The 12,134-nt window shown below is 37.0% G+C and overlaps 2 protein-coding genes across 2 annotated transcripts; one reads left to right on the top strand and one right to left on the bottom strand.

The window, feature by feature from the left end:
• Positions 1–5,123: 5,123 nt before the first annotated feature.
• Positions 5,124–7,468, top strand: LOC112197011. The gene is made up of 3 exons (XM_024337529.2): positions 5,124–5,315; positions 5,409–5,489; positions 7,271–7,468. The coding sequence occupies exons 1-3, from the start codon at positions 5,202–5,204 to the stop codon at positions 7,280–7,282; spliced, it is 207 nt and encodes a 68-aa protein (XP_024193297.1). The 5' UTR covers positions 5,124–5,201; the 3' UTR covers positions 7,283–7,468.
• Positions 7,469–7,790: 322 nt separating this feature from the next.
• On the bottom strand, positions 7,791–11,557 carry LOC112197010 (FCS-Like Zinc finger 14). The gene is made up of 2 exons (XM_024337528.2): positions 10,558–11,557; positions 7,791–8,366 (listed from the first exon to the last, which is right to left on the bottom strand). The coding sequence occupies exons 1-2, from the start codon at positions 11,109–11,111 to the stop codon at positions 8,204–8,206; spliced, it is 717 nt and encodes a 238-aa protein (XP_024193296.1). The 5' UTR covers positions 11,112–11,557; the 3' UTR covers positions 7,791–8,203.
• Positions 11,558–12,134: the final 577 nt, after the last annotated feature.

Genomic DNA, 12,134 nt, shown 5'->3' with positions numbered 1-12,134 from the left:
TAAAAATTTCACTGTGTCCACAATCAAACTTGTATATTTTTAATGGGCTAAATACTGTTTAGTACCCTGTGGTTTGAGTCCAACATCGATTTAGTCCCTCGACTTTCAATTTCATCAAAAACACTCATGCATTATCAAATCTCATCTAATAGGTCATTCCATCAATAATCCATCAATTGGAGTCGTTAACTCGCTGACGAGGCATGCCATGTCAGATCATGTGGGCCCCACCTATCAGGCAAAATTCCAAAATTGCTCTTGTCCCTTTAATAGCTCCAGAAGAACTTGGCTTTGGCTCGAAACTCTGCATCTTCTCTCTGTTTCTACATAATTTGGCTCGAAACTCTTCGAAAATGCAACGTTCTCTTTGTTTCAATTATTTCTTCATAGATTCTTTGTTTCAAGTTAACTCGTTCTCTTTTTTTTGTATTCAAGGATGGCCACCACCATGCATGCCAAGATGAACCGCAAGAATCTCAACCAGATTGACCTCATCAGAATCTGGTTTAACTCTCTCTCTCTCTCTCTCTCTCTCTCTAACTCTTCTTTTGCATTTTACTTTTCACTTTCGCCCTACATATTTGGTGTTGATGCAATTTTTTCATGGTGTTGATGATTTGACAGCGAAGAGATTCTGGATCCAAGAGCTCTCTTTTCTCAGCACGACCTCATGAGCCAACGTTGTATCGATGCCTCAACGTCATGTGTGTGGATGACTCTGCAGCAATTGAACAAATTGAGAAGATTGAGGGTTCGACAGACCTCGTTCGCGAAGTCGAAAGTGGCTACATTTAACGGCAGTCTGTGGGGGGCATAGGGGAGGATCAACAGCGGAGAAGCATTGTCTGAGATTCCAATTAAATTAATGACGTTGTTTTCTTTAAGTGCTTGCATGGGTCCCGAAGCAGAGGGTAACACCGCCGTCGGCGTCCGTGGCACCGACACCATCATTCTCGAATCCCAATGAAAATGCGGCAGAGACAGCCTGGCGCAGCTGGAATTGGATTGCCTCTCGGATTCTCAAGACCTCTAGTGCCTACTCCAACGGCGTTACGAACAGGATTTTGCTCTCCGATCTCTCCCATGTATGGGTTTTTAGCCGATCTAGGTTCTCGCTTACGGTTCGTGTTTAGTTGCTGAGAAAATTAGGGATGATAAAAATTTATCAGAATTATGTTGATTTGATTAGGCATGGCATCAGCAAAATAGGGATAAGCATGTGAAGAAAAGGTCGGAATGTGTGAAGCAATTGCAAAAGAAGCATAAGCGAAGGAAGCTTTCGAACACTGTGACTATTGATTCCATTTACGAGAAGAATTTCTTGTCCTTGAATAGTGCTTTGGAAGCAGTGATTGTCGACGTTTTGTTCTCCCCGGTCATTTGTTACTTTTGAAAGTTTTGTTGTAATCTGTATTTTGTAATGTGATGTTATTGTCTTTTGTTTTTGACATTGCTACTCTTTTTGTTCTAGGCACCAACATTTATCTGCTTTCCCTGGGGTATTTTTGAGCCCCAATACCCTTGATCTTTATCTTCACCGTAGGTAAAAGATTGCGATGTTATGATGTATTGGACATAGTCGATATTCTTTTTGTTTATTTGATTTTCGGGAACCCCCTGCAGCTATGGAGGACGGCGCTGGATCTGGAGGTAAAATAGAGGCAGGGGCAACACGTACATGATCTGACATGGCATGCCTCATCAGCGAGTCAAGCGCTCCAATTGACGGAAGGACCTATTATATGAGATTTGATAATGCAAGGATGTTTTTGATGAAATTGAAAGTCGATGGACTGAATCGATGTTGGACTCAAACCACATAGTACTAAACAGTATTTAGCCCATTTTTAATTGTCAAGGCATCAATAAAAAAGAAAATCAAACTACAACATCTACTAGATCAATACCTGGGTCGATATTAATGATGACTGTTATAATCAGAATGACTGAAACCTAATTGATTCACCACAACGATCGCATGGTCACAACTTAACCAAAGATCAAGTGACGATCCCCTGACGAAACCATCGATACATAGTATTTAAGAAAAACTGGTTGGGCGATCTCCCTTCACCAGTGACGAGATCGTTGTCGCTGATGAGGCTGGAGAGAAAACATTCTTTTTTTCTTCTTTTTTTTTTTTTTTTTTTTTTTCTTTTAAGGGAGTGTTCATGAGGTTTCTAGACAGATCGTGAAAGAGATGGGAACAATGCTGCTCTCCCTCCCCCACCTGATCTTGGTATTTATATATACCTAAATTGACCTAAAATGGACTGTCCTAATCAAGCGGTACCAAGATCAATGGCTCGAATTGCCCCATCTTGAATTTTAATTAATTCCCTTATTTTTCAATCTTCTAAAAATTATAATACTTAACTTGGGTACTCGAAAGAAATTCTCTATACTACTTAAGGACTTTCCGTAAGGTAAACTTGCATCCTAGAGCCCATAACGATATTTGAAATAAATTATCACTTCTTAGGCTTCCCGATAATATATGTATTCATATATTTAATTTTACAAAATCTTTAGATACCACACACACCCTCCCGCCCTCTCCACATCTCCAGCTCCCCCATGCCCCCCCCCCAAAAAAAAAAAAAAAAGGCACCACTTCTATCACCACCAAGGTTTCAAATTTCGGTTTCGGTTTCGATTTCGGTACTTCAAATTTAAGAAAGTTTCGATTTCTGTTAAAAATAAAGAAATCACATTAATTGCATTTATAAAATAATATTTTTGAATGAAACTTTTATATAGACTAAACTAACCTATAATAAACCTATTTACAATATAACCTCTCTAAAATTATACATAAATAATAGAATTGTGATATTTTATATAGACGAGTAATTAACTAAAATTGTAGTAAGTTGCTAAACTAGTGTTTTTATCTATATGTAATTATAAATGTTATGTATATTGACAATGTGAATGTGATTTACTTTTTTATTTTTTTAATGGCTGGAACCCAGTGAGAGGCTTGGCCATCACGCCTTTTTCACTAATAATTAGAAAAATACAACCGGGGGGGGATGTAATACCAAAATCCCATGAATGAAAATGAACAAGTACAACAAAAGCAATATAAAATATTAGTAATAAGAGCTACTATGATGTAGTTCGATCCATGTGGTTGAACTGGTCCCATTTAGTATCATACAATACTGGCATACTGCTCCTAAGTACATGAATTTTGGAAATGATTTTGGTACTTCATCACATGGGTAATGTATATGTGTTGATCTCTTCCCACATGCAATCCATATATTGGATATTGTAGAATTACCCAATATGGTGTTTCATTGTATGAAGCATATGGCATTTGGGATGAAGAATGATCAAAAATGCCATATGTGCTTCCACCTTGTGAGCTTGATCCAATTTTGTAAGTACTTTCTGAGGTAGAACTCATTTCATGATGAGGATAATGAGAATGGAATGGGTTAGGGTTATCACTATATTGAGTTCCAATGTCCATTGAGTCAAGACTTGAAGAAAGTGATTCAAACTCATTTAGAGACAAATGGTTATCGCGTCTTCCTTGTGCATCCCTAGTTTAAAATTGTATTCACGATTTGCACCAGGATAAGTAGTATGATCATCACTACTATATTGGTTATAGTGCCATGATTTGCCACTCCTCCCGTCACTTCCATAATTTGCCTCAATGCAAATAGAATCATGATGTGGTTGGAGACTTGGAGCATGAGTACTTTGGTAGAAGATAAAGCAAAGAGGGTTTTGTTGTATCGAATTTCAACTTGATTGGAAAAAAAAATCAAAATTTCATATTTTGTCAATGACAAACGAATTTCACAGAAATTTCAGAGAAATTTCGGACAAAATTTTGATGTGAATTTTTTAATATATTTTTTGTGTGTAGATATTTCAGAAATTAAGAATTTCGCGGAAATGTACAGAAAATTTTGGGAAACTCCTGACGGAAATGATATAGCATATGAATTTCGTTTCGGTACTTCAAATTTACGAAAATTTCGACGGAAATTTCAGCAATTTCGGAGAAACTTAAAACCTTGATCACCACTACAACCACTGCTCCTCCAGATCCAGCACCTCTAATTTCCCTATTTGCCCCTGACCAGCTTAGAAAAGGCGCCGATGTCCTCGTGGAGGCCCTGGAGCGCCAAGACCTACACCGGCAGTGCGTTGATTGAGATGCACCAAGACCTCATGCACTCCACCACCATCTGTAACGTCCTTCCCCTCCAGCAGGGAGGAGTCATCGCTGCTGAGGGTATTTTCAGAGTTCTCATAATTCAGGATTGAAATCCATGGAAGAAGAACTATTAGATGAAATTCCTCAGGAGCTTCAGAACGTGACGCACACTCTTCAATGTCTTTTTATTTTGTTTTGGCAAAACTCTTCAATGTCTCATTTAATCAACTTTCTGGTAGAGTCCCCTATTCTCTTATTTCGGGTCTCCCAGCTTCGTTTCTCCAAGGAAATCCAGAACTTTGTAGGCCAGGATTATTCCATTTCTTCAATTGATGACCCACAAAGGCACCACTCTTCTGATTTTACAACCTTGACATGTGCCCTGATCTCCATAACATTTGTTATTGGAACTCTGACTATTGTTGGTAGAAGAAATCAATGGTAGAGAAAGATGATGGAAAACTGTGAGGGTTTGGTATTTTACTTTAGTGTTTCAGGTTGGTCGTGGCCGTGTGTGAGAGGGAGAGAGAGAGGGGAATCCAAAATTATCCATTGAAAATGAATAATTGCATAGGGTTGATGATGTTATTAAAATCATGTTGGTTGTGGACTCGTGGACTTGTGATCGTGTTCGAGAGAGAGGGGGGATGGGAATCCCAAATTACCCTTTCAAAAATAAATAATTACATAGAGTTATCGATGTTATTGACATTATGTGATAAATGTGTGTCAGGTTTTGAAAGTAATGTACCATTTAAATTCTTTAAAACTTTATCGTGTACCGTTGTTAAAATTTGCCCTAAGATAAATGAAATGTCTATGACTGAATTTCAAAAAAAAAAAAAAATTCCTATCGAGTGTCGAACGTACACGTAGTATGATTTTTCATTTTTCTAAATGCTCGGGACTAAAGTAAAAATTCGGGGGAGCTTTTGGAACAAAAATATTTTACACATGAAATAGAAATACGAATGTCAAAATCTCTCACCAGAAATCCTCGATTAAAACCAGAACCCAAAAAATGATGAGAGCTCGTTTGCTCTGGTTCGCTCTCGGCTTCTCCTCCACCGGAGCTGCAATTTCTCACCTTATTTGGAGAGATCTTATTGTCGACCGCACCGCTCTTTCCTCTGATGTAAAACCCAACCTCATCAAACCCACCAATTTTTTTTTTTTTTTTTGCTTTCTTTCTTCTTTTTTAATTTTTTTTCTTTTGGGTTTTTTGTAGGTGATGCGAAAGTTTGCTGCTCTTGAAAGCAGAATCGTGAACCTGGAGCATTCTTATCAGAATCCCAATCCGGCTGCTCAGGTATTATTTGGGTTTTCTTTTGTTTATTGGATTTGTATAAGCAATATCGTTCAGTTTCTGATTCTCTTATGCTAGTTTGTTAGAATTGATTGTTAGCTCCATACCCATCTCAGCAATGTCTACATTTCGTTGCGTGTAAACTTTACAATTGAATTTTCAATGCACATTGGGCATGTTTCGATGAATTTACTGATTCAGAATTTGGTGACACATTTTTTCAATGTTGAGATAACTCGAAATGTCGAACATGCAAGAAACAGACCATAAATCGTGAACTTAGTATTATGTTAGAAGTTAGTTAAGTACTTAAGTTAGTCTCGTTCTGATAGGGTCTGTTTCTTTACCTGGGAAAAGCATTATGCCAAGGTGGAAGATGTTTTGTCGGTTATGATCTAGGTCTCGAGGGATAGACACGATGCTGATATAGATTTCACGTGTTGGTTTTTGTCTACAAAACTCAGTGATCTGCCTGCATCGATGCTGTTTTGTGTGTGTATTGAGTCTATTGGCACAAATGGAGGTGAAAGTTTGATGGTCTGAGTGAGATTTTTGTGGGAAATTAAGAGGTGAAAGAACTTAGATGCTATGTGAGTCAGTGTGGTTGGAGAAATTCAAGAACTGAAATGGAAGAGAGTGTGAAGGCAAGGATAGTTATGTTCATATGGCGAGTAAAGGTTTGGACTCTGAACTAAGAGAAATAGGCCACTCTAAAGGTGAAGGACAAAGTGCTTTGGGGATTTATTAGATACGGGGTATGGAGTCACAGAACTTTGGAAGGGCAAGGGGGATCATGTGTTTAAAGATTGATTTCTTAGTTAAAGCTGATTTTGTTCCTGTGCAAGCATTGCATCATTGCAACTATTCTGCGAGCATTTTCATATGTCAATTAATGTTGGATTCCAAGGGTATTGGTTAGGCCAGCCCGGATCGTAGGCCTTCATACTTCTCAATGGAGTAGAAGGACTGCATCCCAACAAAGATAATTCTGTGGGAGCAGTTCATTGTCTTAATGGCTCTGTTCTAATACATCTCATCAATAATTGCCACAGATCAATCTCCTTTTAGACTTGTATTAACCCCTATGACTGTGTTGACTTTGTCAATGTATATGTCGACTTCTAAAAGGAATGGGAATCTTTCCTTCGAATCGAATAAATGATCAATATTGATAGTGACATTGTATTCTATGGAAGAGGCATGCTTTCTGAGAACTTTCCCTCACTGCATGGAATGATTATTTTTTCAACCAAGGAAATAACGCTGTGCTTAGACTGCTTGTGGAGATTTAGAGTTGCATACAGGTAGACATGTTCCAATTTTATTATGTATTTTTATTAGTCCTTAGTTGGGGTGTGGTTATAACTGATGTGCATGTGTTTTAAGCATAACTAAGGGTACCACTTTCTGGAAACATGAGTTGTCATGTAAGTAGTTACTGCTGCCAGTTCCACAATAACTGATGTGCATGTGTTTTAAGCATAACTAAGGGTACCACTTTCTGGAAACATGAGTTGTCATGTAAGTAGTTACTGCTGCCAGTTCCACAAACAAGAGAATCTCGTAGGAAATTTCAATTTTGACAGCATGGTCACCATTCGGCAATATGAAACTTGTATATACTGATCCTGCATCCGGAAAATCTCATTATTGGGATTGTCACTCTTTTCTTTTTGTAGGAAAGAGCTTTTGCATATGTAAATGGTTGTTCAGATCTGTTTCATATACATTCTTTTTAATTTTCTGCACAGCTTTTTAATAGGAAATCTTTCTTCTATTTGCAGGCCGAGGACTAGATTTCTATTGGAGCTTAATGAAGTTAAAGCTGGCCTCTTTGTATTGAGTTTATTTGGCTTTTGATGCCAGGTTGAACGTTATTGTTTGTTGAAATTACAATGTGCTGACTCCCTATACGGTCAAGTCCGAGTTTATGTGACTATTTTACTAAAAATCACTTGCTGCTCATAGCATCATGCACTACAGTGATCTTTGTATTTCTCGGATATTACCATGCACCGTCTCCTATACACACTAACAAATTCTGCAGTACAGTGTACATTTTGCGGTGCTTGACCCGGTCATTATTTTGAAAAAATGTTGAATATTGATCAAAGTTCCTAATTATCATTTCTACTTCTACACTGTAACCATACCAACCACGTCTATAACTAGCGAAGACAGAGATATTTCTCTCCCTATATAGTTGCCCATGCAACAGCAAAAACAGTTCGTTTCTGAGTACCATTGTTCTAAACTTCCAATTGTGGATGGGAAACATTAGAACGGGATGTAAGATAACAAAAATGATGATAAAAGAGTTGCATTATTATACAAGGACAAATGATTCTCATCAAACTTTGATATACAAGTCCATCTCCACACTCGGTTCACATTATGACCCCGTAAATAAAAACGTTTAGCAGAGTAGCATAAAGTATACAACAGGTACAAGTAATAACTATGACCTCCATTAAATTGCAAAATCTATATAATGTCTCACTCCTTGAGTTGATATTTTACTAATTTCTCCACCAAATTTATCCTATTTAATTGAAAAATACTTGCAATTCGAGTAGTAGATGCACGAAGTAGGTACTACCTGCTTGAACCCTCTCAAATATTATCTACTGTTTCTTATGCCAGTTATACCACTTTATTTGGATAAACCTTTCTCATCCTTACTGTATTATTTACTTATAAAAGGTATGTCAAAATGTTCATGCCACAGCAACCCCGGCCGAGAAGACCAGAGGACTGGAGCAAGGTGATGATACAGAGTAATCAAGTGATTTTATTGCTTCAGATCTGCACTTCTCTTTGTAATTGTCGCTTCGAATGTGTTTGTCACGGCACTCAGTGCTGCAAAATGCCTTTTCACCTCTGCAAACAAGGACCATTCAATCTTTTGTTAGTGAAGAATCTGAGGGGCATTAGATTAGAAGATGCCAAGTATATAGCAAAGAGTATCCCCATTTTCAAAGTCATCCCAAGCAATTCAACACCACACATGCAGTAGCAGACAAGAACCACAGTTGCAAAAGATAATTCTATCACTGTCACAAAATATCTCAATTAAGAGACCTAAAAATCAGAAATCTGAACCAACAAAAGCAAGTGGACTTTTCTCAATTAAGAATTGCATCAAAATATCTCATTGAATGGTGTGCAAAACTAGTCAACCTAAAATTCTTCTGCAGTACTGATATTTTTCTTCTACAAAACAGCAAAAATGTCCGATCAATGGAATGTTGAATGAGCGTTTTGTACTCTAAGAGAGACAGAGATAGAGGTTTGCTTTCGCACATAACTCAAAGATAACGTTTCTAAGATAGGAAATGGTGATCTTAATTTCCAATCACAGAAATTCTAGTGAACTGTTAATTATAGGTATGTGTCATTGAAGTCCAACAAAGAACATAAGCTACCACCCAATGTGACATTAGCAGGAAAAAGAAAATTGGTGAGTGCAGAATTGCAAAACAGTAATCCTTCATTTTGTGGATGGGAAGACAAAGCAGTAGTAGTATTGAAATTTTTTTTTTAATTTTTAATTTTTAATTTTTTTTTTGCTGATTCTCCAAATTATAGATTCTATGTAACTGAAAAGCCACTAACACCTTTGGGGTTGCCAGGAAGACAAGAAGAAGGACCATTCTATTATAGGATTAGTAGTAACTACAATATTTGATCGGCATAATGGCATCTTTCATATTATACAAGTGGTTGTAATCAAATATGTAACTTCAAAGTGTTAAATAAGGAAACAGTTGTCATCCTATCATAAGTCTTTAAAAAGGCATGTTTGCAATGAATTATAAGACGCAAAACCTGGCATTACTTCTTAAACATGCAACAAATAAATGACAAAGCATAGCCAAACTGATGATTGGTTTACAGACTGGCACAAATAGATAAACAGCTATAATAAACAAATTGAATGCAAATGCAAATATCAATAATGGAAGAGGTGCTACAGTCCAACAAAGATTGACCGACTCAAATGATTTGGCTGCAAGTTATCATTTGGTTTTAAAAAGCTACTTTCCCTCAGAGATTATTCAGAGCACCGCCGTGCACTTGCACCAACATAAATGAATGGTTAGATTGCATTAACTACACTTTTTATTTATTAAAAATAAAGTTGATAATAAATATCAAGGGTTGAGATTATTTTATAAGGGTTGGGTCACTTACACCGTCGGTGCATAGAATAATTTCCAACTTTCCCTAGCCTACTTGTGTTTTTACTCTTCAAAAAATTACAGAAAGAATTATTGGCAGTTTTGCACAATGACAAACCCAAAACAACACATCAGCCAAGTTAAGCTGTACAAATTCCTTTTTATGTTTTTTTGTTTGTTTTAGAAGAAGCTGTACAAATTCCTTGCAAATAATAGAGAGTAACAATCACGTAAGAATTTACAATAGTTTTTTCTGAAATGCTAAACAAAACTAGAAGCATTCTCTACTAGAAATTTTATCATTCAGATAGCTTCTGCCCAAATTACTGTGGGAAATGTACATGATGAAATCATTGTTAAGGAGATGACTTCAAGCAAAACTTGTTGTTAGTGAAACGTGTAAAAGAACATGGAAAGTAATCAAGCTGCTGATGCAGATCCATCAGTAACATCCTCCAATCCAATCCAAAAACCAACCATAGACCAAAATTTATGTAAATGAACTGAACTGACCAACCTATTCAGCATTTATCATTGAGACCAAAAATCTATTTCTTAATTCTTATGACAAAACCAAACGCATCATTCCTCGAGAAGATTGGTCAATTCATCCAGACCTCTAAAAACATTCATCACTTCAAATTAATTTTCAACTCACAATCTCTACATAATCAATAAGAAAAACCAATCCCAGATTCAAAAACATCAACACGGTTCACAATCCACTCAACTTTCTAAATCATATCTATCAGTCGTGAATCAAACATCAAAAACCAAAAAGAAAAATTCGCCAAATTCACACTAAACACTGATCATATGCATGTCAAAATTCCTAAAACTTGCATCATAAGAACATGAAAAAAATTACTTAATTCTGATATTCTCTATACCTGTACATGAAAATGTCCAGTCCTTGAAGCTGCTTCTTGCAAAGATAACAAGAACTGAGAAAATCCGAAGACCAAAACTCTCTCCCCACTTCACCAACACTCAATGGTGAAGCAGAGAACACCCCACTTCTCACCTCACAATCACTACAATCATTAACAACTCCACTGAGCTTGTCATCAAAGTAAACACGTTTCTTTGTCAAATTGTTCCCAAAATGGGAAATCACACAAGTATAGCTCTCAGACAATTCATCCACCACAACCCCTTGGAGCTGTTTCTCCACAACAAGCCCACCTCTGAAATTAGCAGCAGGCTTAGCTGCAGAGACTATGGGAATTGGGCTCGATTTGGGTGACTTTGCAGACATGGGTATTTCTTTGGGGCTGCTCAAATCAGTCATAGCAGCCACTATGCCAAGCCCAACCACACCATCCTGGAAATTTCTAGGGGACTTGATCGAATTCGAAGACTTGTCACTGGAAATTGACTCGGAGAAAGAAGTAAAAAGAGAAAGACTGATTGTGGGTCTCTTTTTCCCGGAAAAAGTCTCCATCTTGCCGGAAAATTCCCAACTGGGTTTCCCTTCAGATGATCAGATAGTCCAAACTTGATTCAATTTAAGAGAGATGAAGGTTCAAAGAAACAAAATTGACAAAGCAGAGTGAGAGATAGATAGAAATAAAGAGTTCTTGACTCTTCTTGGGTAAAGATGAAAGCTTGGAGAGATCTGAGAGAGAGAGAGAGAGAGAGAGAGAGAGAGAGAATTGTGTGCTATATTTTGAGTGCAAATCTGAAAACTCTAGGAGTGAGGTGGAAGCAAGAAGAGGAATTCTGTTTTTGACAAAGTTCAGTGTAAAAAGGCTTTGAGAGAAGTGTACACCTTCTTCTCTTTCTCTCTCTCTAATCAATGGGACTTTGAGACTTTCTAGAGAGAGAGAGAGAGATGCAGAGGAAGACCACCTCTGAGGTCTCTCACTCTGGTCTTCTCTAACGCCTTTGGTTTCAGAGGAGAAGGGCAAAATATATAACAACTGCTTGCTAGTTCCTACCATAACAGTAATTTTCAATTTTTGGTAATGCAAATTAATACTTGGAAATAATTGTGCTGGTACTTACTCACTTTGTAATAATTATTGGTTGTCGCTTTCCTTGCTTTTCGTCTGTAGCATTTCTCAAATTAGTCCTCTCTGATTTGGCTAATACATTTTAGAGATTTCTTCTTTTTTTGTTTTTCAATACTAGCATCCAAATGAAAATTATTCTATGCACCAATGATGTAAATGACCCAACATAAGTAAGATGATCTCAACTCTTGATATTTATAATCAATATTGTTATTAATAACCTAAGAGTGTATTTAATATAATCTAACAATCTATTTATGTCAGTGCAAGTGCACGTCGGTGCACTGAATCCTTCCCCGCACTCAAATCATCAAAATGTGAGGTTGGTCTTGGTTGGTAAGCAGGAATACTCATTATTTTTCACTCTTGGATTTAAATTTAAGAACAATTTATACACAATTGAGTACTAATTAATTGACAACTAGAGCATGACTCCCAAACTATAATCGGTG

The sequence above is a fragment of the Rosa chinensis genome, chromosome 4 (genome assembly GCF_002994745.2).
Source record: "Rosa chinensis cultivar Old Blush chromosome 4, RchiOBHm-V2, whole genome shotgun sequence".
Taxonomy (NCBI): Eukaryota; Viridiplantae; Streptophyta; class Magnoliopsida; order Rosales; family Rosaceae; genus Rosa; species Rosa chinensis.
Note: the sequence above shows the minus strand (reverse complement) of the source record. Positions and strands in the feature narration are given on the sequence as shown.